The sequence below is a fragment of the Netta rufina genome (assembly GCF_964035555.1).
Source record: "Netta rufina genome assembly, chromosome: 9".
Lineage (NCBI taxonomy): Eukaryota > Metazoa > Chordata > Aves > Anseriformes > Anatidae > Netta > Netta rufina.
Window position 1 is genome coordinate 14,105,318 of NC_140132.1, and position 25,851 is coordinate 14,131,168.

At 49.4% G+C, this 25,851-nt stretch overlaps 3 protein-coding genes across 5 annotated transcripts in view; all 3 read left to right on the forward strand.

Moving 5' to 3' along the window:
- Window positions 1–4,929: 4,929 nt before the first annotated feature.
- On the forward strand, window positions 4,930–11,428 carry APOD (apolipoprotein D). 2 transcript variants are annotated; one of them, XM_084292181.1, is made up of 6 exons: window positions 4,930–5,273; window positions 6,981–7,304; window positions 7,687–7,836; window positions 8,056–8,177; window positions 9,411–9,499; window positions 10,453–11,428. In XM_084292181.1, the coding sequence occupies exons 3-6, from the start codon at window positions 7,714–7,716 to the stop codon at window positions 10,686–10,688; spliced, it is 570 nt and encodes a 189-aa protein (XP_084148307.1). In that variant the 5' UTR covers window positions 4,930–5,273; window positions 6,981–7,304; window positions 7,687–7,713; the 3' UTR covers window positions 10,689–11,428. The 2 variants fall into 2 exon arrangements, with proteins under 2 accessions (XP_084148307.1, XP_084148308.1); XM_084292182.1 differs by lacking the exons at window positions 4,930–5,273; window positions 6,981–7,304 and having other exon boundaries at window positions 7,562–7,836.
- A 1,031-nt stretch (window positions 11,429–12,459) lies between these two features.
- Window positions 12,460–24,924, forward strand: PPP1R2 (protein phosphatase 1 regulatory inhibitor subunit 2). The gene is made up of 7 exons (XM_084291745.1): window positions 12,460–12,670; window positions 16,755–16,862; window positions 17,299–17,379; window positions 17,667–17,770; window positions 18,914–19,078; window positions 22,052–22,102; window positions 23,474–24,924. The coding sequence occupies exons 1-6, from the start codon at window positions 12,501–12,503 to the stop codon at window positions 22,054–22,056; spliced, it is 633 nt and encodes a 210-aa protein (XP_084147871.1). The 5' UTR covers window positions 12,460–12,500; the 3' UTR covers window positions 22,057–22,102; window positions 23,474–24,924.
- Window positions 24,925–25,571: 647 nt separating this feature from the next.
- The window catches only part of ACAP2 (ArfGAP with coiled-coil, ankyrin repeat and PH domains 2), a 64,051-nt gene continuing 63,771 nt past the window's right edge, over window positions 25,572–25,851 (forward strand). For both annotated transcript variants that reach the window (XM_084291712.1, XM_084291713.1), the window contains exon 1: window positions 25,572–25,724. In XM_084291712.1, coding sequence (XP_084147838.1) covers window positions 25,672–25,724 — 53 coding nt within the window. In that variant the 5' untranslated portion in view covers window positions 25,572–25,671. The remainder of the gene's footprint in view (window positions 25,725–25,851) is intronic.

The following is a 25,851-nucleotide window of genomic DNA, read 5'->3' on the forward strand; positions in this document are numbered from 1 at the left end:
GTTGAGGGAAAAACAGCATTTGGAGAAGAAATTCATTTGGTCTGACAAGGAGATGAGGCTCAGGGTTTCAGGTGCAGAAGCTGGAAATGCACGTGCCATCCTACCCAGCACTTCTGCTAGCTGGAGCCATGGGTTTAAACTGCCATGCAGAAATTCAGTTGGATGTTGCCCTTGAAAAGAAATCAAAGAAAAACAGCATTATCAGCTGGAGGGAAAAAAATAATAAATAATAATAATAATAATAATATGTCAAATGAAGATCAGAAAGCTGTACTGAAAACCTCTATGACAGGCACCACGTGTGAGTAAGGCTGCTGAATCCCTGCGCTGATCGATGCTGGCTCAGCTGCACCCAGCTCTGCAACAGTGCCACCCAGTGCATCTGAAGTGGGAGACTTGCTTAGCGTTTTGCAAACTTAAGACCCAGGAAACACGGAATGGTTTTATCTTCCTGGCCTGGAGGCTGCCCCAAACGCAGTGATGCTGTGTAAACAGCAACACAATGGCAACAGCAGCACCTGCCTTTCTGGCTGGGGTTTCCAAAGGTGAGTTTTCAGCTTCTTGTGTGACCACAGTGCTGAGAAATGTCTTAGAAACAAACCCAAACCAATACCAGCGAGTTTCTCAGCTGGCAACTTGAGCAATGGGGATGGGAGAGATACTACAAATAGCACGAGAATTTGTAACAGAGCCAGCTCCACCTCCAGGGCCTGGCCTGGAGCCAGCCAGAGTTAATTCATTCCCAGTGGAGCTGGGAGCCTGAGGGTACTACTGATACAACCCTGGTGTGTTCTCCCCTAGCACTTGTTCAGGGAGGTAGCAGAGCTGAGGCTTCACCTAAAAATAATGGTGTGAAATAGTAGTTTTGCTTTCCAAGAGGAGCTTACCAAGAGGCACAAAGCTGGGTGATCTTCAGCATGCAGTGCCTTCTCGTGCAGCATCTCTATAGCAAAAAGCTCATCACATCACTTCAGGATGACTGCACCACCAAGCTGTGCTGCGAGCACAGCCCCAGCTCCAGGCACGTGTGGTGTGGGCTGGCTGACAGCAGCGCCTCGCTGGGGCTGGGGCAGCTCCGGGCACAGGGTTTGGCCAAGCCTGAGACCCAGAATCACAGAATCACAGAATTTCTAGGTTGGAAGAGACCTCAAGGTCATCGAGTCCAACCTCCAACCTAACGCTAACAGCCCTCCACTAACCCATATCCCTAAGCTCTACATCTAAACGTCTTTTGAAGACTTCCAGGGATGGTGACTCCACCACTTCCCTGGGCAGCCTGTTCCAATGTCTAACAACCCTTTCAGTGAAGAAGTTCTTCCTAACATCTAACCTAAAACGCCCCTGGCTCAAAAAACTCCCCTGACCCATGTGGTTATCGTGTCCATTATACAGCGAACACGCAGCAATTCACTTCCCTCGGGTGGTTTAATGCCTCTCTCTGAGGGCGGTTTGCCTCCCAGCCCTTAGTGCAAGCAGAGCAGTAACAGAGCAGCCCCAGCCCACCCCACTACCTATGGTTTTGCAGTACTGCTTTCCAGCCACAAAGCTGTCCACCACCAAAGCCAGGTGCTTTGGCCCCTTGTCTGTAAGGTTTTTGCCATGCAGGAGCTGGCAGGTGATGTGCAGGACACTGCAGTTTCCCTGTCCTTGCCATCCCCCCAGCTGGAGCAGCTCTGGTGACTGAAATTGAAGAAAATCTCTGCTGTGATTGTAGAGCGAGCATTTGGGGAAGTCATCAGGTAAGAGCTTGTTTGTTTTAGTGCTGTAATGTGAAGACTTCTGTAGTGCTGTAACAAAGACTTCTGGCTAGGACTGAGCTCCAGCAGCTCTGCTCCTGGCACTGCCTCTGGCTTGCGAAGCTCTGAACAGCTCTCTCGGCCTGTGCTGAGCTCCCTCACCTCCCGCACCACCTCTGCCACTATCCTGGAAGTGTGCTGGAAAGTGGAAAACCAACAAGTATGTGCTGCACTGCCTAGCTGTTGGTTGACTCATTTTGTTGTTGGGACCAATGTCAGAATAGGTGTTAGCTCTCCCAGTTTCCATAGGCTGAATTACTTTTGGTGGTAGAATAAAAAATATGGCAGCAGTCTCCTGCATGAAGGCTGCTGCAAGGGCTTTATAAAGTCCTCTCAACATTTATAGCCTGGGGCAGGAAGGTGCCAGGCTGAGGGCAGACATTAGCACTGCTGAGCTGCTTTTAACCTGGCCCCGAGGTTAACCATTGCCCCACGGGCATGTGCCCACTGACCCTGAACAGCAGCCTGGGGAAAGCTCCGCATCGTCTTCTGCTGCCTAAGTGCCACCAGAGCAATCAGGCTGCCTCCTGGGGTCAGGTGCTGCACGAGAACTCATTTTCCTGGTGAGACTTTAACCAGTCTCCATGGCAATCAGTCAGCAGGCTGCCAGCACCCCGTGTCCTTGCCTCTCCTTCCTGCGTGCTGGCTGCCCAGGGGTGCTCAGGCGGTGGGTGCGCAGCACAGCACCTTCCCTGTGCGTGTCTGGGCCCTCTTTTCTCTCCTCCGGTGCTCCTCCAGCCCCTGAGCCACACACGAGCTGCCTGCGTCCTTCAGGAGCAGGAGCCCCCAGCAGGAGGCAGGCAGGGAGGTGGCTGCAAGCACAGGCACTCAGGGGCTTGAAACCAGTCCCAGGTTGTTCACCCCATCCCTGGGAAGTTCATGTGATGCTCCTGTCTGTCTGTCCTGGCTTGGGAAGCTTTTGCTCTGTTCCACGGATAACAACTATTTTGTAAGAATAATCATGGCAGGGACTGAGATTATGACATGTGTTTTTGGAAAAATTCAAAGTAATTGGATAAAGCATCCATTGCCTCACTCCACGTCTGTTTGTACTGAAATACAGGCCTGGCTCGTGTCCCTGCGGGTGAAGCACAGATAAAAGCAGCTTTAATGCTGTCTGAATTATTCCTAAACTCTCCTAACTCGTTTGATTGAAACTTGCCATGAAAGGTCTCTCTGTGCCATTTCGAAGTGTAGCTATGTATTGAAATGCAGTCAGAGCACTGACCCCTGAATTTATGTTATTTATTTTCAGTATAACATAAACTCCAGCCTAGCAAACACTTAGCTCTGTGTTTCACTGTAAGGCATGCGTGCTCTGGCTCAGTGGCCTCAGTGCAACTATTCATGGGCAAAGCCACCGCCTAGGCTGCTGTCTCTATGATCTGCAGCATGTGCCGAAAGATGTGACTCGGTCTCTCTGAAAAGGGGCTCTTAAAATCCTCTACCCACGTGCTGTGAACCTATAGCATGAGGAACACGTGGGTTGTATATAGGTTACAGAAGATATAATTGTGTAACTGCGTTAATGCATTCCTGAGCTAAGGTGCTGCAATATGTGCTCGCTGCAGAAAGTAGTGCTGGGGGTCAGCTAGCCGTGCTTGGGCACCTCCTGCACAGCCCCAGCAGTGCTGCGAGCAGATCCTTGTGCCTCCCTAGGGAGGACAGAAGGTCCCCCTGCAGGAGAAGCTCTCTAAGTGTGCTAAATGACATTTTTTAAAGCATTTGGAAAATGTTTCGGTATGCTGGGGACCTCTTAAGGACTGCAAAAAAAAGCATTATGAACACACAGGAATAAAAGCTCCAGGGGCAGGATGGAGCACGTGAGGCAAGCCCTGGGCTGCCTGGCTCGGGGCGCCCCAGGGTGGCAGCACCCTGTGCTGAGCCACAGCACTCCCAGCATGGCTCTGGGGCCGGTGTCACCGCCCTGTGCTGCAGAGGTGCTACTCTGCCCCCTTCTGCTGCGCCTTGCTGCTGGCTCTTCTCTGGAGAGCAAAGCCGGGCTGAACACACAGCGTGTCTGGTAGTGTAAGAGGTGATAATAATAATAATAATAAAAAAAAGGGACCTTATTTATCACTGTACAGTTGACCTTAGTGCAGGGCACTTCTGGGACATGCTGCAAAGCTGGGACCAAGCACTGTCTGAGCTCTGGTTTTTAGGGTGAGCACATCCCCAGGGTGATGTGCTGCTGGACCCAAGTCTTATTGCCGACCCAGCTCTGGCTCTGCAATGTAGTCCTGTCTGCAGAGACTTGTCCCACTCCGTTTTTTACCTCTCTGAGCTTATTTTCATTTGCTCTATTTCATTTTTCTCTGCTTTCAGGCAGGTGGGAACCACACTGGCTTCTCTCCCCAGCGACTTTTCTAGCCAAACCTCTGCGGTACAGACCAGGCAGGGGAGCCTTCCTCAGAGCCCTGCCACAAAGCCTGTTCTTCAAGGACTGTCCCTCAAATAATAACGTCTTGTTTAGCTTTACAATTTCTGAAGTCCCCCTCTTTAGTTTCTCATGTTTTGAATATGTAATTGGATAATTTCCAGGGTGGAGAACTGCTCACTAATTGTATGCAGGTGGATCACGACATCTTTCGTGCACTTGGTTGGATGGAGTTCCCACAGCCCCGGAGGCCAGTTCACGCTTCCAGAGCTTGTCTGCTTCGTTTGGTACCGTAACTGTGCTTGGAAATCCTGCACTGTTTTGCACAAACAGATTTCAAAGCGCTTTCTGCCACTCCTAGAAACAGAAGAAAATTCCCACCTGCCCTCCCTTCCTCTGCCTTTTCCCCTGCGGGCTCATTTTTGTCTCTCTACACGTTTCAGCCTGTTTGGCCTTCCCAAAGCCACGTTTCCTTCAGAGCAGGCAGAAAAACAACCACAACGAACTTGCAGGAGAGAAGACAGAGAAAGGGAGGGAAGGCACCTTCTGTACAGGGAAGAGCTGTCCCCTCAGTATGGTCTCAGACCTGGGATGTCCCTGTCCTGACACCGCAGGTCCCGCAGCGAGGCCCCAGCACTGGACACGGGATGCAGGGCCCTGAGGCCAGGCTGTCCCAGCTCTGCAGCCCCCCCATGGCCGGGATGCTCAGGCCCCGCCGGGAGATGAAGGCTCCTCGTGGGGCCAGCCCTTGGGGGAGCAGCTCCCGGGCAGGAGCTGGTGGCCTCCCATGGGCAGAGGCTGGGCCCGGAGCCCCAGGGCCCCACAGGGCCTCCACCAGAGGCTCTGCTGGCTGCTGTGAGCTTGAGCAGGCTCCAGGCTGTCCCGATCGGATCCCGTCACAGGGCTGAGGTGCTGGTGTTGCTGAAAACCCCATGTCTGTCCCACCAGCCTGCTGCGACAGCAGCCCAGGAGCTGCCTGCCATGAGCCTGGCCCCGTCCAACCCCATGTCCACCACGGCCTCTGCTCCTGGAGAAGTGCTTCCACATGCAGCTTACGGCCAACACCGTGATAGATACATGTACACCATGGTGCTCTCCAGGTACGTGGGGGAGGTGGACGGAGGAGATGGCATTTTGAAGGAGGAGACACCTCCCTGCCAGGGCTGCTGCCTCAGGGTCACAGGGCAAGTTCAGGTGCCCTGGTGGGGTGCTGGGGGACACGGTGTGATGAGACAGCCTGTCCCTCGGGGTCAGGTCCCCTGGCCTGGCCAGCTAACGCGTCTCCATCGCATAGGTGCCAGGAGCTGGTTTCAGGGTGGTGTTGGGTGTGTGATGGGACAACCGGCTCCACACGAAGCGGGGTCACCTGCAGACGGAGCTTCAGTGGCATGGAGTGTCCTACCGGGCCCTCAGCTGGCTGGGTTTTGTCTGCAGCTCTGGCTTTTGGCAGCAAGGCTTTCCCTTGCTGCACCCGCTGCTGCCTCCCCATGTGCCCATGCACCCCACACACACCTTGCCCCCCGAGCCTGCCCCGCTCCGCCCTCCCCTCTGCTCCTGCCCTGCAGCTGCTTCATCACCCAGAAATGTGGGGGAGGCTTCATTCCTGCGCAAAGCGCTCGGAGCGTGTCTCCTGCTCCCCCCTTGCCTGGTTTCCCCCGGCTTCTCCTTCCTGTCCTCCCACCCCTGCTCCAGCTTCCTGCCCTTTGATGTGCCTCCGCTCCTTTGCTCCCGGGCAGGAGCCGCCTGCCAGGTGGAGGTGAGCGCTCCCCACCCCACAATTAGCTGCGATCGAAGGTTCAGCTTTTCCCTGACCCCTTGCTCCATGTGGCCAGGCTCACAGCACCACCGTGGCCAGCAGAGCCCAGAAGCGTGCCCCTTGAGATGGTGGGATCAGCCCCAGGCAGGTCCCAGCAGCCAGGGCTCATCTACCTCGGCTCTGCTTCAAGGCACCCAGGGCTGCCCTGGCCTGACTCTATACAGATGACCTTTTGGGGTGGCATTGGCTCGTGGGGTGTCGTTTGGGCAGCCAGGGGCTCCTGAGCGTGTGTGTGTATGTGTGAGGAGGGCACATGGTGCATGTGAGAGCACACATGGAGTGAAAGTCTCAGCAGAGATAAGATTTTTGGAAATGTAATTGAAGGCACGGAGCATCCTGCCTGTTACTCAACTCTCCTTGCATAACCCCCGGGACCGGCAGTGTTCACAGCTGACTGCGCCGCTGTCAGAATCATTTGGTGGGCACTTGTTGGAAAAACCGTCAGGTCAGCACGGAGCTAATTGCACAGGCATCTTCCACTCATAATGAGATTTAAAAATCTAGAAAAATACCTGCCAAATACTTTGCGGCTCCCCGGATGAGCCTGCAATGCCTCTCAGTGCTTAATCCTCCCCGTGTACCGGGGCTGACTGGGATGGGGACGGTTCGGAGCCTGCATCAAATGACCACTGCACACACTGCTGGCCATGTGCCATCGCCCATGTCACCTAACAGACCCGTGCTGTGACAGTCCTCCCGGCGTGGTGGCCTGGCAGGTGTGGAGGAGGCAGCGTTCCCCTTCCGGGCAGGAGTTTCATCCTGGTGTTGGTCCCCCTGCTGCATCCCCCGGGATGCTGGCCGTGTCCCTGAGCTGCCACTGCCCTGAGCATCTGCAGGGGCTCGGAGACCCCCAGCCAGGCATGGGGCAGGGGTCACACATCGCCCTGGGGAGCACAGCAGTGGCTGCTCCTGGGCCAGAGGGAGCAGGGTGGGAGCTGCAGCTGCCTTTTGGGGGCTGTGACCCTTCTCTTTCCCTGCCATCTGCACCCAGGGCCATGGTGAGGGCTGCTCCTGGGCGCTGCGGGCGGCTGGGCAGCTGAGGAGCCGAGCACAGACACACGGAGCGCCTTTGTTTGCCTGGGTGAGCAGCCAAGTCGCAGCCCATCTCCGGCTTCGTACCAGCTGCAGATCTAAAGCAGCTGACTGGCCCCTCCAAAAAAACAAAACACGTCTAGGACCAGGGAGTGGCTTGCGCTGGTGCTGAATAATGATGGTCCCGGCACGCTTATAAAGCCATGAGGCGGAGAGCTCGCTGCAGAGCTGGTCCTGGCAGCCCCGGCCCTCCGCAGAGCATCGCTGCACCTCATCAGCCAAGGTACGTGTCTGAAGGAAGAGAGGCAGTGCCCCTTCGCAGCCTGGGGCTGGGCTTGTCTTTAAAACTTGGGGAAAATGCTACCCCTGCTCCCAAGGAGCTGCTGGCCCAGAAAGTGTCCTGACCCTGGGGCTGCACAGAGCGAGCACCAGCGGAGGGGGATGCAGCATCGTGCCCTGGGCACAGGGCTGGGAGGGTGTGCTGCAGGAAAACGGCACATCTCCTTCCTCACAGCATGCCTTGGGGGGTCAGATTGTGCTTTATTTGGTGCTGACGGGGATCCTCACCAGCTTCCCGCAGCGCTGTGAACATCCCGGCACACGAAGCTGTGCTGTCCCTCCCGCCGCCTCGCGGGGCCCACCTCAGCCACTTTCCTCCTTCCCAGGTTTCCCACCTGCATCCCGGCACAGCCATGCTGGGCACGGCAGTGCGGCTCTCAGTCCTGCTCAGTCTCCTCGGCTTCGGGAAGGGGCAGATGTTTCACATGGGGCCGTGCCCAGACCCCCCCGTGCAGGAGGACTTCGACATCTCCAAGGTGTGACGCGCCTTCTGAAACCTCACTGCGGGCAGCAGGGGGGTGACCGGGCATGGGGTGGGTTTGAAGGGTCCGGCCTGGGAGCCCCATGGCTGTGGGGTGATGCTGGTCCTGTTCTCTGTGCTCCACCTGGTGCAGCGCTCGCTCACCCTCGCACCAAGCAGGGCTCTGCTCCGGCCCCTGGTGCTCAAAGCTTCTCTCTGGACTTTCTTTTCTCAGTATTTGGGAAAATGGTACGAGATAGAAAAGCTGCCCTCGAATTTTGAGAAAGGAAGCTGCATCCAGGCGAATTACTCGCTGAAGGAGAACGGAAAGTTTAAAGTGATCAACAAGGAGCTGCTGTAAGTGTTCTCGTGCAGGTTGTGCCTGCAGTAGCGGGGTTCCCATCACCTCTCTCCTTCTCTCTGAGGGTGATATTTCACCAAACCACCCATTTCTGGGTGTGGGGGTGCTGGGGGAGGCACAGGCTCAGATATTGCTCTGTGTGGCTCCACCACAAGCCCTGGTATCACGGGGTGCCAGGGGCAGGATGAGCACGTGAGCGAGCAGGGAGGGAAGCGCAGTCCCTGCGCTCCCTGGCATGGTGTGGGGACTTTGTTCTGCCTCACAACAACACCACAGCAACACACTTTGTGTCTGGCAGGGAGCTGCTTCCCTGCTGCTCTCCAGCAGCTCCACATCATCCCTGCAGTTCCCGTGCTGGGAATGCCCCAGGCAAGCAAACACCTGCAGGAGATGCAGGAGGGGTGTCCCAACGGGACCGAACACCCCTGTCCTGATTGCAGCAGCTCAGGGCCCTGCAAGGGCATCACCCCCTGACCTTGCTGCTGGCGGCCCCACAGATGTGAGGTCCCTGCAGCACAGGTGCCAGCAGCACAGGTGCCAGCAGCCAGCTGGTGCTGGCAGAGGGGACGGTGGCACTGGGGCACACACACACACACACACACGTGCATGCACATTCCCCCTTGTCTTTTACACACAGAAAAAATGAGCTGGACATACAAAGTGACTTAGGCAAAGCGGCACAGGGCACTGCTGGTGAGACTCTGCCTCCTTGGGTTTTCCTGTTTCACGGGAAACTGAAAGTTTCCTGCCCCACGGGCAGCGTCTAGGTCGTGAGGCATGTGGGGAATAAATGCAATTATAAGATGGGCAGCCAAGTGGCAGAGCCTGCTGCCAGCAGGGCAGTGCTCTGCACCCACAGCGAAACAAACCCCAGCTCACCAAGCAGGGCCAGGTAATTGGTGTGTGGACGAGTGTGCTGCCTTCCAAAAAATGCAGGTGATTAAACAGTGGTGAACACATGCCTATGGCCAGGGTCCCACTGTGGTCGCATTGCACCGCTCCTCCCAGCACCATGCTCTCGCTGCCCGTAGGCAGTAGTGACAAGAGTCACCAGGCTGAGCTCTGTCCCGCAGCCCCTAAAAAAAATAAAATAATAATTTGGCACCACAAAGGGCACCGCAGGACAGCAGAGCAGGGCAGAGGCGGTCTGCAGGCTGTGCAGCACTGTGCACTTAGTGTGATTTCAAGCTCACCTAATTCTATTTCTCTCTGTGTCCTTTCCCCCTTAGTTCCAGTGGCAAAGTTAACGAAGTTGAAGGAGAAATCATGCACACGGATGTGAAGGAGCCGGCCAAGCTCAGTGTCCGCTTCAACTGGTGTAAGTCCGTGTGGGGCTGCTGGCGTGGAGCAGGCTCAGCTCCCGTGCAGAGCCACAGAGCCAGGGGTGAAACTGTCCGGGGTTTTGGCAGCACCACAGGGCGAAGGCATGGGGCTTGGAGCAGTCAGTGGTGGTTTGAGGGTGTTTATGAAAAAAACAAAGTGAGAGAGACTGGCAGCATCTCCAGCACTCCAGGCCATTTCACAGATGGGGAGAGAGAGCGCTGCTGGTGCAGGAGGCAGGAACAGGCTTGCTTTTGTGGGCATGGTGGTATGGCGACCAGCCCACACCGCCTCTGTTTACAAGCTCCTTTTAATAGTCTTTAATAATGTGGTTTTGTTTGCTTTTGTCCTCCCCTGTGAATGTAACGCACCAGAGGGGCCTGCAAAGGATGGCGCATTTTGTTTCTGTCGCATGGCACAGCACCTTGTCTGCAGCAACACTTGGGAAAGAGAGAATAAGTCCCCCCTCTGCCCCCTCTTATTCTACTTTCTCACACCTTTCCCTTGGTTGTTTGACAGCACTCACATGGTTATTTGGAAGCATGGGTGGACAAGCACAGGAGGTGCAGGTGCTGCTCATGGGAGCAGCCAGCCCATCCCAGGCACAACAGAGGCACCACCTACACCCCTCTGCCCGCAGCCCATGCCACGCAGGCACCCTGTACATGGCTACGGGCTGGGCTGCTTTTCGGTGGCCTGGACAAGCTGTGCAGGTCACAGCGTTAACTTCCCAGCAAGACCTTCCAGTTCAGGGCTTCGTGGCTTTCTCGAGTCCCTCTGGCAGAACAAGGAGTCCTGCTAGGGCTTTATAAATCACAGCTCCCCGGGCTGATCGCAGCTGTGCAGCTTGGCAGCAGCAGAAGTGGGAGCAGCCCCAGGAGTGAGGCTGTAGCCATCTGCTGTGCAGGGAGGGTCACCTGCCGCGTGTAACCGAGCCCTTCCTTCCCCTAGTCATGCCTTCTGCCCCTTATTGGGTAATCTCCACCGACTACGAAAACTACTCGCTGGTGTACTCCTGCACGAACATCCTCTGGCTCTTCCACATTGACTACGCCTGGATTATGTCAAGAACTCCTGACATGCACCCGGAGACTGTGGAGCACCTGAAGAGCGTCCTCCAGTCCTACAAGATCGACACTGAGAAAATGATGCCCACGGATCAGCTTAACTGCCCCGCTGAGATGTAACTCCCAGCACGCAGCCACACAGCACCAGACCAGCTATGAACTTTGTTGCTTTTGTTATTAGCCATTAGATTTCTCTTTGTAACAGAGAAATGCAATAATCCCCTTGCTAATGGTAGTTTGCCAGCCCTGAGTCACTCCGTGCTGTTGTTCCCTCTGTTGCTGTTCTCTGTTTCATCTCACTCTGCCTGACTTTGGCAGAGTGGCTGATTCAAAGCTGATGGGTGCAGAACAGAAACCCTGACGTGCAGGCGTGAAGCTCTGCTGTTGCTGCAAATCCTGCAGCGGGGGGATGCAGAAAGTTATGAGCTGCTATGTGCAAATGTTAGCCCCAGGGGGAACCATGCACCCATAAGTTGTTTTGATGCTTTTGGGCCCGCCGGGAGCACAGGGTGTCTGAGCACAGGGGGTCAGTGCTGCAGCCTGGGGCTGGGTGTTTTGAGCACATTTTCTGGTGCGGGGCAGTAGGTGGAAGCTACTGCCAAGTCAGTAGATCTACTTACTAGGGTTTGGGTCTGGCCTTTTTTAAAGTCTGAAAATGTCCAGAAAAACAGCATTGCTCCATCCCGGCTGTCTGTACACGTCTTCTTGTGCCCCTTGCGAGGCTGGTCCTGCACTACCCGAGCTCCGAGCATACCCATTAGCAGACAGAAAGAGTTGGGGCTGCTCGCTTGGCCTCTGCTCCCAAGGCTTCCCCCTGCTCACTGCCTCCTGTGCACCCACCGGCTCTGCCCCTGCCCTGCCAGAGGCTCTGCTCCAGCTCTGCTCACATAGCACCGCTGCAACTCATTAAAACGAAATCCAAACACCTGCTTCTGGCCCTCTCTGCCTTCCTGCCTGTGTGCAATGTTGTCAGCTGGGCGCCCACCTCCGTGCTTCTGCCTCCCGCCTGGGAGGGCCTGGCTGCAGGGGGTTTACCCCTGCTGCTGGGGGCGCGTCCTGGTGTGCAAAAAGGCACCTTGTAAGCAGCTGTTAGAGTGCTGGGATGCCCTGTGCAAAGCCAAGGTGCTTTTGTACACACCTGGGTTTTATTGTGCTGGGAGAAACTTTTTCTCCCACATGCCTGGTGACAGAACAAGGGGGAATGGGCTTAAGTTGTGCCAGGGGAGTTTTAGGTTGGATCTTAGGAAGAACTTCTTTACCGAAAGGGTTGTTAGACGTTGGAACAGGCTGCCCAGGGAAGTGGTGGAGTCACCATCCCTGGAAGTCTTCAAAAGACGTTTAGATGTAGAGCTTAGGGATATGGTTTAGTGGGGACTGTTAGCGTTAGGTCAGAGGTTGGACTCGATGATCTTGAGGTCTCTTCCAACCTAGAAATTCTGTGATAAAAACAAAAAAAAAAAAAACTGGGGAGGGAGTGGAGGGACTCGGCGTGCTCGTTGCTTTTGCTCTGCAGCTCGCTGAGGACAAATGCCATCGGGCTCACAGCCTGCTGGAAGCCACCTGCACCACGGCCACCTCTGCTGCGTTGTGTCCACGGAATAAAACCCTTGCCGTGCCCTCAGCACGCAGCAGGTGCCTGGCACCTCAGCACCACCGAGTGAAGGGGGGGATGCTGCGGCCGGGGGGGCTCCCTCGCCTCAGGGGCAGGCTGGGGGCGAGGCAGGAGGGAGTCCCCGCAGCCCCCAGCAGCGGGCTCGGCCTCCCCTCAGCTCCACGTCCCTGAGGGGCCGGGTCTCCCCGTCAGGCGGGCGGGTGGCTGCGGTCCGCCGGCCGCCAGGGGCCGCGGTGGGGCCCGGCGGGGCCGTGAGGCGAGGCCGTGAGGCGAGGCGAGGCGGGGCCGTGAGGCGCGGGCCGGAGGCGGGCGGCTCGGCCATGGAGGCGCCCTCGGTGTCCTCGGTGCCGGCCGCCTCCGCCTCGGGGGCGCCGGCGGGGCGAGGGCCCATCAAGGGCATCCTGAAGAAGGGCGGCGGGAAGGCGGCGGGGGGCAGCGCGGCCCCCGGGGCCAGGCGGGCCAGCCCGGCCCGCGACGACGACGAGCACGGGTGAGGCCGCGGAGGGGAGGAGGAGCGGGGCCTGGGGGCCATTGGGGGCTGTTGGGGGCCGGGGGGTGCTGGGGGGCGCTGGGGGGCCGCGGGGCTGCTTTGTGGTGTGGGCAGCGGGGTAACGCTGCCAGTAAGGGCAGTAAGAGCAGTAACAGCAGCTGTGTTCGGCGCTGCTCAGGGAGCAGCCTCGAGACTGGGCAGCAGCAGCGCCCTGGGGTAGTCTGAAAGCCTCGCGGTGGGCTTGGGCTGTGGGGACCTTGCCTCCTGCCTGCTGTGAGCGCCCGGTGTGCGGTGACAGCGCCCTGAGACGCCATCGCACCGTGGTGACCGCATTCTGCACACCCGTGTCAGTAGAATCTCTTTGGGCAGTTTTCTTCGTTTGGGACCTCACTTGGTACTGCAAGGAGAGGAATAATAACCATCAAAATGTGCGTGCAGGTTCCTTTCTATCGTGGTCATGTTCCTTTTCCTCTTTGCCTAGTCTGAGTCAGCCAGGTAGGAACTAAAAGTTTTTCATTTTCTGTGCTGCCTGTGGCAAAGGCTCCTGCTTTCCAGAGAGACATTATTACGACTGAAGGAATGGCCTGATATTTTTGAAGGAATTGAGTGTAAGTAGCAATACACTGCACATAAGTTGTGTGTGTTTTTTTCCCCCTCTAGTTTTAATATAAGCACTACATACTTATTATCATGCCAGGCATACAGTGAAACTGGCTGTGAGGGGCCTCTGTTTCATTCTCTGTGGTCTTTCTTCTACCAGCTTCAAGAGTGCTCAGAAGTACAAGCAAATGAGCTGAGTGTGTAGTATAGCTGGGGGTAAGCAGTTAAGCAGACAGGAATCCAGCTTCTTTTTCTTATTTACTGACGTGAATCAATAAATGTGTTATTAGATTAATTCTGAAATTGCCTTGCAAGTTAAAGCACATTGCCTAAACTTGGCATGCTGCATTAGAAGATTTCCTGGAAAGATCAGGATAGGGAATTTAAAGCTAGTTTGTGTGCAGATACCGTTTTTTTTAGTTGGTGACTTCATTACATCAGCGTTACTTCTAAATTTAGCAAAATCATTTTGTATTCTAAAAGAATTAGAAGCAGTGCAGCTGTGATGTTCCTTGCAGACTGAAAAGTGGCATATGAATTAAGGTATGTTTTCTTTGTGCACCTCAATCAGCAGCCTCCATACTTCTTTCTAATACTGAAAGTCAGATCTGACTTTCCTTTAAAAATAGCTGCAGATAAAGGAACTCATTGTGTCAGCTGTCATCTTGTAAAGTACCGTGTTCAGAAGAGCTCTCACGTATTTGCATCATTATCGACCTGGTACTGTTAGCGATGGTGAAATTCTTTGCAAAACTTCCTTAATGAAGATAGGATGCAAAAGAGAAGTCTGTGAAATTGGGACATCACTGGAGCAGCATCCTGAGAGCTGAGATGATGGCTTGTGGTAGATACGTTCTTGGCAATGCTGGTATGTTGTTTTTTTTTCCTTAAAGCTCCTGTTAGAGCATCTGAGGGATCTGATCTGGCATTTTACAGAGTAACTAACTGTGTTTGTGTATTTAGCAGACTCTTAATTCCCTGATCTGGTTTGCAGCATAGTCCTGCCAGCAGCTGTGTTGGAGTCTGCTACGGTAGGAACGAGGGAGGTGTGAGAGGTGTTCCTTCGAGTAATACAGCCGAAACTGACCTGTCAAGGTGTGGTCTCAAAATAAATGGTTGCTTACATGTTTAGGGATGTGAAAGAATACAAGCGAACACTTCTGGAATTTCTCATCTTTTAGATTTGATTTTACATAGGAAGATTAGATTTCATATTTCTCAGGTATAGAAATATGAACATGGCCCCCTGAAGTCATGTCAGGAAGCGTTTTCCTGTGATGCTCCTAAGCTTTATCATTAATGTTATGCTGCTGTGGCATGCCTAAGCATGCCAAATTGGAGGCAGTCAAGGGAGGTGTGTGTTTTCAGAGCACTTAGTCACCCTCCTGTGACAACTTTTTACATGAAGTGGTGAAATGACCCGTTTGTCTGTTTGCCACTAATGATAACTTTTTTTCCTAGCTGAATTTTAAATGGTGCTCTGGGAGGTGTTCCACAGCTGAGACACTTACTGTTGGAATCTAAGTTTAAAGAAGTGGATGTGAAAAAAGAAACCACTAAACTATTTCTCAGTCTTGTATTTGTAAGATACTGAATCAGACTGTAGACTGTCTAGTTTCGAGACTACTGTATGTGAAATATTTTTTTCCAGGTTTGCCAATGTTACTGTTAGGTTTGGCTTTGTGAGGCTGGGTGGATTAATCCTGGATGTCCTCTGGGCGAGTGCAGGGAGCACAAAGGCACCTGGTGGGAGCATCTCCCATCTGTCACATCTCTGCGACCAAGCCCCGGCCCTGCAGCATACATGCCATTGTCTGACTGCTGTGGCTGGTAAAAAAATCCGAGGCACTCGATATGTAACCATATGATCATCTTATGTTTGTCGTACATGGACTCTAAGCAGGTGTTTAGCTGATGTTTAACTGGTCATTTTAAGGATCTTAAATAGGTAGGTTTGAGTTGCTGGCGTTCCTGGACTAGGGCTCTTGCTTTGTCATCACGAAGCTCCTGACTCCCCACCCTGCTGGAACAGGCAATCTGACTCATGCTTTGTCTGCTCAGATTGCAATCTTGGTGTTGCAGCTGGGACAAAGTGACAAATAGATAGGAAACTTCACATAAGACCTGGTTAGTATATGCTAAGGTGATTAAGCTTATTGGTATGCAGTTCTAGAGCACAAGTTCGTGGTGTGTAGGGTTCAGCATCGGCTCCTCCACTTTTATACTTTTTTCTCTCTTAATTTTTCTTCCCTTGTATTATGCAGAGCTTTCCATGAAGGGTAAATTTAGTTTGTACTTGGACTTCTGCGTAATCAGTTTTGTTTTGCAGGTGGTATGCTGTCTAAAAGCAGTTATTTTATTGCATCTGAATATATATTGTAAATCTTGTAATTTATTATTGGAACAGTCTGCGCTTAAATAAGAGTAACTAAACTGAATTCTTTCAGCCAGCTGCCGAACCCACCCCTGGAATAAAACACAAACCTAACATTTGCTTCCCTAAATAATAATTTTCCAACACCTCACAAATACCTTAATGCATAAAGAAATATTAAACAGTGGGATTATTTTGCTGTTCTAATGTTACATTTCTTGACTTAGTCTAAGGGAAAGACTGCCTCCTGTGGTGCTTGCACTAGCATTTTAGAGAAAATGTGGAACCTGCTAGGTGCTGTTGACTAAACCTTTCAGTCACTTCCAGATAGCAGAGTTGTGGCTGTTCCTCTGCCCACAAGGCAGCTGCTTTCCTTCTGGCCTATACACTGTCACTCTGGGTAGACTTTTATTTCTGCAAATGTACACGAAGCGGAATGTTCTCTGATTAACTGAGGAAATTCTACATAATCTACCATCACTGGTGCCTAACTATGTGAAGCATGAAACTCTTGTGGCTTAGTTACACCAGTGAATCAGTACGGTTTTGAGATTCCAGTTTAGAGGGACAAAAGCAGTATTAATTACCAGCTTGTTCAGTCCAATCTGTTTTACTGCAGGAAGTTATTTGTTGCTTTGTGGTGTTTGTGCACCAGTTTTGCTTGTAATTGTAGCAGCTCACTGAGCAGAGGTGAGGTGGAAGTTCCATGGCTTTTTGCAGCAAGCACTGTGGGTTGTAATAAGAGGAAGAATGATTTTAGGTTAACTTGTAATGAGAGCAGGCAGTTAATAGGGCAGTGATTGAAGGAGTGCTGGTCTCCTGAAGATGTGCACAATGTATTTGTACAGCATCGAGTTCGTTTAACTCCTGTGACTTGTTAAGGAAAGTCAAGTCACGATGGTAATTTGTTGTGGCTTAACAGAAGTATGTACGGGGCAGTGTTTAATAGCCATGTTTATACTTCAAACATGCCTGCGTGTCATAACAGCGTGCTTTTGGATAGTATATAGGAAAGGCTCAAAGACATTCTCAGTGTTTGTTTTCTGTGGCCAGACAGAACAGATTGTTTTTAGAAGATTCAGGAAGATTGACTTCTCTTTCTTATTTCAGAAAAAAATCCCAGAAGTGGGATGAAATGAACATCATAGCTACGTACCACCCAGCAGGCAAAGACTATGGCTTGATGAAAATAGATGAACCTAGTACTCCGTATCACAGGTAGGTTTGCTGAATTGCTGTCCTAAATAATAGCAGGTGACAGTTCTGCTGCAGAACTGCGTTATGGATGATTGCCTGACAGACTTTGCTGTCCTACTGGATATATACAATGGATGTGCATTTACAAAGCTTCTAAATAACGGGTTATAGCTATCAAGATGTACTGCCAAAGTAAATTTTTGGGGATGTCTATATGTATCGGGTTTTAGTCTTTCAATGGAGTTAGTAAGTCTGGCTTGTATTGACGTTTTTCGTTAACGTCTGTGTGCTAGAATAACAGCTTTCCAAATTTAAATTAAGTATTGATATAAATGACAATTTATGAAGTACTACAGGAGTCTTTTAATTGAGCATTGCAATGTCTTGAATATTTTATGAATGAATTTTTAAGCAGCAAATTATTGATAAAGGCTGCTTTTCTTCTTTGCCTTCCAAGCATGGTAGGAGATGACGATGAAGATGCAGTGAGCGATTCAGAATCAAACGAGCCCTTAAAAGCAGATGTGTTGAGTAAAAAGTAAGTATTTTAATAGAGAACTGACTAAAGATCACTTCGCTTTTCCTAGAGTGGTTTGCTTTTTGGAAAGGCATCACCGTGTATTCTAGATGCTGAATTTTTGCTATTTTCAGAGTAGTTTTCTGCATTGATTGTTCCACTGGTACTTAACATTTCTTGCATCTTGGTAGTATACATAAATCATATTCATTATTTTTGCTATATTTGTACGTGTGTTATAGAATTTCATGTATTTCATATAGTGAAAATCTCAATGCTCAGAATCTTGTATTGTATGCTTTATGTAGACTGGCAGCTGCAGCTGAAGGTAGGGGACCTAAGATTATAGCAAGGCTAGAGGAAAGCAGTGAGGAGGAGGATGAGGATGAAGAATTAACACCTGAAGAACGAGGTAGGCATAAGTTGGTGGTTTTTATACATATATATACACACAAGTAGTTTCATTTTTTCAGTACTTTATCTTCCCAAGTATTTCTTACTATCTGACCAAGCCTTTGTCATTTGAAAATGGAGATACAGAGTCTTTGAAGGGAAAGTAAAAGATTAGAAATGAACAGATCAGTTGTTCAGTCAGGACTGTTTGGTTTGGGATCTACATATACAGAGGAGTTTGCTGTTACTGGCAGCCCACTTGTACAGAAGCTTAATTCCTCTTACGAAACCTAGACTTCTCAAATGAGCAGCTCTTCCATTTTGGGGGTAGGTAAATACTTAATTTGAACATATTTCAGGTAGATGTAACAATTTAATGAGAACTGCTGTGATTAAGACTCTACTACTTGCTTGCAATAATACAGCTGTTTATTTCTCATAGTAGTTGGTAGATGGATCCAGGAAGAAACCTACGATTATTCAGAGGAAAATTACCTCATGGATATTCAACAGAGATGTTACTTTACATTAGTTTGGGCTAGAACATTTTGAGGAAACAGACAAGCAGTAACACTTCCGAAGTTTCAGGGCTGTGTTAGGAAAGTAGTGTTGGGGCTGCCAATAAACCAAGTTTAACTATGAGACCTGCTTTGGAAATGTTGGGTGTATGAAGCAAAGATAAGTTTCAAGCCACAGGGAAAGATGAAAATGCTTTCTTCTACATGTGGTAAACATCTCTCTTATAACTAGCCTTTGGTAGCTGGCCAGTAGTCAAGTCGAACATCTGCAGAAGTTTGTCTGCTGTCCCACCAGTACATCCTGGCTTGTCCATAAGTCTGCTTAGAAACCAGAGTTGTAAAACTGTGGAAATTTTACCTTATTGGATGTTTCTCTTCATTCAGACTTCATTTTACTTGCGGACAGGTTCTTTCAAAAGCCCTTCAGCCATTCCAGTTCGTTAATTACTACCCTTTTCATAAGTCAGACTTGTTTAAAAAAAAAAAAACAAACAAGGATTGTTTGGTCATAAAAACGATGTACTGTCATGGTAGGAATAAACCTGACCTAGGAAGTGGTTGGTGCTCATGCCTCTCTGGAGAGGAAGTAAATGATTTTATTTAATTATTTTAAAATATCAAATCTTTGCACTTTTTGTCCACAGAAAAAAAGAAGCAGTTTGAAATGAAGAGAAAAATGCATTACAATGAAGGACGAAACATCAAACTGGCAAGACAGCTCATTGCAAAAGAACTACCTGCTGAAGATGATGAAGAGATGTGTGATGCTGCAGATGTAGAAACGATGAATACAGAAGCTACTGAACATGGTGAGGTGCTGCTTAATCAAAAGCTTTATTTAACCTGTGATCCTTTCAGCTGTTGGGGTGAATATGCTCAAGTGTGAGAATAGAGAGGGCACGGTATCGATGTAATGCTCAACGTGCAGTACTGTGTGCTGTTGTGATAGGTGGATTTGCGGTGCGGTAACAAAACAATCAGCACTGTTAATTAAACACATGGGCTTCTGTTAGAGCACAACAGAGAAACAAACACCTCTGCTTCAGGCCACTAGTATCTCTACAGCATGTCTGATTCTTGGTAGTGAAGTTGCCAGCATCTCTTTTTGTAGGAGAGTTTTCCTGTGCAGGACATTTAAAGCTGTGGCCACAAGGGAGAGCCTGGCCCTGTGTTGTGGCGTGCTTCCCATTCCACTCCCAAACCATCCTGTAGTCAGCAATGGGCAGCTAGCATGAAGGTTTCTTCCCTGTAGTGCATCTAACGAACTTCTGCCTGTCTCTTGGTAACTTAAAACTGTGCTGTTAGGAGTTTAGTATCACTTGTCCTTAGGCATTAATGTTCAGTCTTAAAGTATGGGATGAGAACCTCAGCCTCCCCTTTTAACACAGCTGCTGGAAGAAAGTCTAGGACTCCTGGCTGGGAACTGTTTTGGGAGCCTGCTGCAGAGCCGTCTCTTGATAGCAATCTCTTAGAACTACAGAGGGTGACACCTCCTCTGCCATCTTTAGCTTCTCTCTGGGGCTATGTAACAAAGTCTTTGATTTTTATGTATTCACCAGGCCTTCTGGTGAATAACTACAGCTGTTCAGTACCTACCTCTGTGTGGAACAGCACATTTAACAAGTTTCTGGCATTAAAAAAATAGCCATCTCTTGCTAATGAGACTAGTGGTGATGAATCTAAGTCTGTAAGCCTCCTTCATCTGTTGCTTGGCAAAACTAGAGACATTAAAACAGCCTGCAGACTTGAGAAGATGCTGCATGGGTTTAAATTGGTTCACATTTGCTTTGCACAACCACATGAACTAGAAACTCTTCTAAATATAGTTTAAATTCCACTAAATAAAAAGGTGATTTGCCGAGTTGCATTTTTTTAAAAAAAGTTTTGTGGATTGCACTCTTGTCTTCCATTGTTTCTTATGGAAGGGCTAATGCCTTCATACTTGCTTTAAGAGGGTCACTTGCTACATGTCTGAGACCCAGTAATGGCCTGGATTGCTACAGTAACTTGTCATACGCCTTATAATGGCTATTTACTAGAACTTCACTCCCCAGGGGAAAGGAGGGCTCCAATAGGCAACCTTAGGACCTTTCTCCATGGCTTGAAGCTGCCATCTCTCTGCACTCTGCTGTAAGACAGAGGCAACTCCGCTCCCCAGCTGCATTCTCCAGTGGACTGAAGGCACACCTTTGCAGCATTTTTCCATCTTTATTGTTGAAGTCCATTCCACCTTGCCTCATAACCAACTTCTGAACCACAACTGGTAATTATCTATTTCAGACTGCTCATGGCCAATAGGTTCCATAATTGTAACTGTTTGGCAGGTTATCAGTCCATTAACTAACTGGTTCACCTCTGCCATGGCTTATAGAAATACTTTCCATTAACTCGATGTGGTTCTCAGTTCTTCACTTCTGTTTTTGTATTATTCTGCTTAACAAGCCCTGGCATTTCAGTATCTCCTAATCTCTACATCAACTATCCCAGTTTGTGTGCTCTGTACTCGATCAGTTCTTCTGAGGTTCAATACTGGTCTCACTCTTGTAGCGGCTAGTGAATTGAATGATAGCGTGCAGGATTGGTCAAAGGGCAAGGAAATCTGGTCAAAGCTGTCAGTAAGCAACTGTCTTCTGCCACTGCCTGTGTTTTAAGCAATTCCTACATTGAGATGATAAGTGTTCAGTAACGCAGCTGTGTTAATGCCAAAGTTTTACTGGAATAACTTTTTGGAGATGACATCTCTTGATTATTCTCTCACCTTTATTCAGGGGCACAAAAGAATCATAAATGTTAATTACAGATTTTTGAGCTACAGAACATTTCTGAAATGGCTGGTTTTAAAACTTGCTGGTTGGATTCATTTCTAATCTGTACTTTTCGTTGTGCTAGGCAATTGGATATTTAAACAGTATTTTGATTTGTTCATTTCCTTCATGGAAGTGGATCAAAATGCTAATAATTTTGTTTCTGAAATTGCCTCCTTAGAACTTTAAGTGTGTTAGGATGCTCTTGGATCTTTCTGAAGCTGTGTGGAAAGTCTGTAATTCATCTGGATAGCTTTCAAAGAGCTCTTCAACTTCAAACCATTGTATTTTAAAGTGCTTTAGTAGCAGAGAAGTAGAGTTTTCTTCAGTGTATTGGGTGATGGAAGCAATGACTCTGGCTTGTCTTCAGTCTGTGAAACTAACAGCTCTGTTTGTGTTTAAGTGCAGAGGAAATGTCTGTCTTTTACTGCATGTTGTATTAGCTACATTTTGATAATTTTCTTCCAATTGACTTCAATTCTTCTGAAGTTAGAGATCATCTAGTGATGTAGCTACCACTCACCTTATGTCTGAGAGTGTAAATCCATATAAGTGAGAGCTGCTATGCAGTGTCTGTTTATTCCAGTGGAGCAGCATGACTTCCATAGTACTGATGATTGCTTCAGGTGCAGATGTGACATGCGGTATCTCGCAGTGGTCTGTTGTAATGCCAGGACTCCTCTGGCTCCTTTTTTTTTCTGGGGGCGATGTGAAACCCTCTTGTCACTTGGAAGTGTTTGGTCCATGAAGATCCCTTCGAGGTTCTTTGCTTCTCTTATCCAATGCTTCTTTCTACCCTCTAAACCCATCTGTTTTGTTTTTCAATAAAGCTAGCAGTGTTCTCCTGATCTCTGCAAACTCTCCTTTTTGTTATGTCTGGGCTGAGGAAGGGGCTAAGGATTTGAGACAAGTTTTTTAAGAAGGCTTCTGTCATTTACCACTGAGTCCACTAATGTAAGTTGCGCTTCTTGGTTACAGAATGAGATTTCTTGCTGATTGAAATGAAGATGACCAGTCCAGTCAGTAATGGTGAGAACTATTTGTGTATTTCTGCCCCTATTTTCATCCTGGGCTACCAAGTATTTTATATGGATGGGTTGTTCCTTTCTTGCCTTAAGTAGCTGTACCTTATCGCCATGCATGTGGGTTACACCAGTCAAGCCTTTGGGAGGAAAAGGAAGTTGAAGTTGTAGCAGTCTGCATTAAGGTTGATTCAGCATTTCAGCTCCCCTGGCATTTCTCTGGCTATTCCCTTTTTATGACTCCATGAACAACGCAATAGGCTTTGCCTGTAAAATAATGACCTTTGCTCCTCTCTGCAAACACCTTTCCTTTACAAATTCTATTTGAAATCACTGAAGGAAAGGTTCTTCATTTAAGTTGATTTAAGCATAATGATTGACATGCAGGCCTGTCTTCTGCTACACAGAAGTATCTTTCCTCAGGAGAGACAAGGGTGTGATCTGCAGTAATTCACCTGACAGGCAGTAAAACTATTGTTCTCCGCTTATGGCTCATTTAGCATTATTGCAGCCATGATAAACTTACTCAGGTACTGCTGATCAGCTTAGCTGTCAGCTGACTGGGCGTGCTCTTTTGGACTTTGATAGATACAGAATACATTGTGTTTTCTTAACCATGGTGAGCAGCGCCCTGAAGATGACTTACCTGGAAAGACTGGGGTCATGCCTAAATTGTTCCTGCTTGTTGGGACCGAGTATAACTCATGCACGAGCCTAACTGGCTTGCTTTAAGCTTATCGTGTGGACGTGGCCTTCTCTGATCTTTGTATTATGCAGCTGAGTTTTCAAGCATATGTGTGTGTAAATATATGCACATATTCACATAGACACGTGTATAAATAGCCTTTGTCAGTGGGTTTTTTCATGTGAAATAACTGATGAGAAGGAACCTCTTCTCTGATTTATTACTGTTCTTTAGTTCAAAACCATGAGTTGAAGATTTGGTGAACAACACATCAGGCTGTGCTACTTCCTTTATTAGCTTATTTTGTTTTTAAAGTGTCTCATCTGGAATTGAAATTTGACCATAATAGCACTATGCTAAGTGGCATTTCAGGAACCTCATATGTTCTGCAAATTGCTCTCTTAAGTCTTGGGTTAAATACTTCTGATTCCAGGGTTGTCAAGAATTCAGTGCATGGGGTGCTGAATGGCTTTGGCTCTCTCTTCAAAACATGAGGGTGAAATAATTATTTTGGAGGCTTCAGCACACTGAAACTAAAAGCATACAGGCTGCTAAGATGGGTTGCAAACACTGCCTTTGGGGAAGCAAAGATGATTTCAGGAGTATATTTGTGTGGTGTTTTGTTTTTTGTTGTTTTACATATTCAATGAGTGTTACCTGTAGTTACCTATTTTTTGTAATCTTTCTTTGCAGCACATGCTACTCAAGACCAGCTGGAAGGTAGAACACGCAGCGTAGAAGAAATCTGTCCAGAACTGTAACTGCTTGTCAAAGACACAAATATAAACACTGCTTCATGGTTTTTGCTATTAAGGCTCTTAAATATTGAGAAGCATATCAGTTACAATGTTGTATTGCCAAGAATGTTAATTTTAGACTTGTCCATTAGGCAGAAAAAAATCTGTCTAATTGATTTATTCTTGTGCCTAGTATTTCATGGAGAATACTGCTTTATTATCTGTTCAACCAGAATGGCATTCCCTGTATGTATAATGCTGATTATCTTGCGTAATGTACTGTTACTCTTCATGCTTCGAAACACAGACACTATCTCTGTTTTTTCACTATTTATTTGACAGTGCTCTAGGTGTGGTATCCCTTATGGAAGGGTTTGGGATTCAAGAGCTAAACGGTACAGCATATATCAGATTGACACGCAAGCTATTTATCAGATGTATTAAGCAGTATAAAAAGGGATTATAGAAGTTTTAGAACTTTTTAAAAACAATTTTGACCTCCTAATCTAGATTTCAGTGTATTATTACCCGTACTTCCTCAATCTCTAGAAGAGCTATATTTTTCAGACCAGTATTTGGAATCAGTTATTTGCTCTGGCTAAGGCAGTGCTAACATCTGGTGGAGGGAGTGTTTTACACTGGAAGCGTGCTAACTTGAACTTTGAATTTAACTCATTTTCTCTTCCACTGGATGTTTTTTTTTTTTTTTGGAGCTCTCTTGGTTTATCTTGAGAACATGAAAGTTCCCTCTGACTTTTCTCTTAAAGCCACATCAACTGTTATTCTTACGGCTCTTCTTCAAGCTTTTGATCCTTTCCGGTTGCGTGATGAGTTGTGCTACTAGCACCTGAAGAAAAACACCCATCCATAAGGAAAATCCACATCAGGACTTGAAGATGGGCTGAGTTTAGGCTCTGTCTGTTCTTTATGTGAAGGTAACTGCTGGTGATCTGCTTGTTTGGGGTTTGTAACCTGCATACTGAAAACCACTGGTCTAAATCTTTCTGCATCCAAGTAAGTTAATTACAGCAGCTGCTTTTGCAAAATGAAAGCTGTTTGGAAGATTAGAAGGGAAACTGCCTAATTCAGAACGTTGTTTATGATGTGGTTGTGTAGCCCTTGTAAAGAGGGATTCTGAACCTCCACACTGCTGTAAACAACTTCCCACTCGATGGAATTTGCCTGGTGAATGTTCCAGTATTCAGAATAGTTCCTGGGTTCTATTACACCAACGAAGTATACACTTGAGCTTTAGCTTGATTATGGAATACAGTGTATATCTTAATTTTGGTCTGAATTTGATATGTTGCAGAAATCCATATAATTATATGGATCTATTTTAAAACGTCTCTTTGTCCACTGTACATGTGAGGTTTGAATAAAGGAATGGAAGTTATTTTACAGTTACCTGCATCCTCCAGTGTGAGCTTTCATGAAATCCGAGAGAGTGAATAAAGTAGGAGAATGCTGTCACTCAGGAGGTTTATACAGGAATATATAGCATATATTTTATATATAATATGTTTTATATAATCCTGGGGGCTCGGTGTCGGTACGTGGATGTTGCTCCTGTGTGGTGAAGGCCCCGGGCCGCCCGCCATGGCAGCCTCCCGCCGCTGCCGTGACCGACAGGCGGCCCGGCCTATCGCAGCGCGGGGGCGGGTTCCTTCCTTGCCGAAGAGCGCCGCCATTGGGCTTTCGGGTCGCTGTGGCAACGGGGTTGGCCAATGGGTGAGCGGCTTACGGCGGTCTCCCCGTTGGCTTGCCCGGCTGTTACTCTTTTACGGCCCGACGCGGAAGCGATCCCTGAGCCGCCCGGCGGTTGGCTGCCTCCTGCGAGAGGCACCCTTATTGGCCAGCCTCCCTGTTACACCCTCCCCCCTCGCTTTGCGATTGGCCAGTCCTTCCCCCTCCTTTCCCCTTGGCCCGGCCACCACCCCCCCTCCCTCCTCCTCTCCAGCTAAGCCCCGCCCACCCTTCCCCTCCATTGGCCCACCCCCCCGTTCCCTACCCCCCATTGGCCCTCGGGGCCGTCAGTCGCGGCGGGGCGCGGGAGGAGGGCAGAGGGGCGCTCGGTGCGGCGTCCCCTCAGCAGCCGCCGGGCCCCGCCCGGCCTCGCCCCGCGCCCGGTGTCCGCTGCCCGGTGCCGGCAGCATGAGGGTGGCCGTGGACTTCGAGGAGTGCCTCAAGGACTCGCCGCGCTTCAGGTGCGGGGGCTGGGGGGGGGGGAACGGGGCTGGGGGGGGCCCTCAGGGGGTGCCGGGGCCTCGGGGAGGGCCCGGGGGAAGGCGCCGGCAGCTCCTGAGGCGGCGGGATCGGGGCTGACCGCCCCCC

Coding starts and splice junctions, on each gene's coding strand:
- APOD (XM_084292181.1), top strand. CDS start 7,714: ATGCTGGGCACGGCAGTGCGGCTCTCAGTCCTGCTCAGTCTCCTCGGC. Junction 7,837..8,055: donor AGGACTTCGACATCTCCAAG/GTGTGACGCGCC, acceptor TTCTTTTCTCAG/TATTTGGGAAAATGGTACGA. Junction 9,500..10,452: donor CAGTGTCCGCTTCAACTGGT/GTAAGTCCGTGT, acceptor TCCTTCCCCTAG/TCATGCCTTCTGCCCCTTAT.
- PPP1R2 (XM_084291745.1), top strand. CDS start 12,501: ATGGAGGCGCCCTCGGTGTCCTCGGTGCCGGCCGCCTCCGCCTCGGGG. Junction 12,671..16,754: donor CGCGACGACGACGAGCACGG/GTGAGGCCGCGG, acceptor TTCTTATTTCAG/AAAAAAATCCCAGAAGTGGG. Junction 17,771..18,913: donor ATTAACACCTGAAGAACGAG/GTAGGCATAAGT, acceptor TTTTGTCCACAG/AAAAAAAGAAGCAGTTTGAA.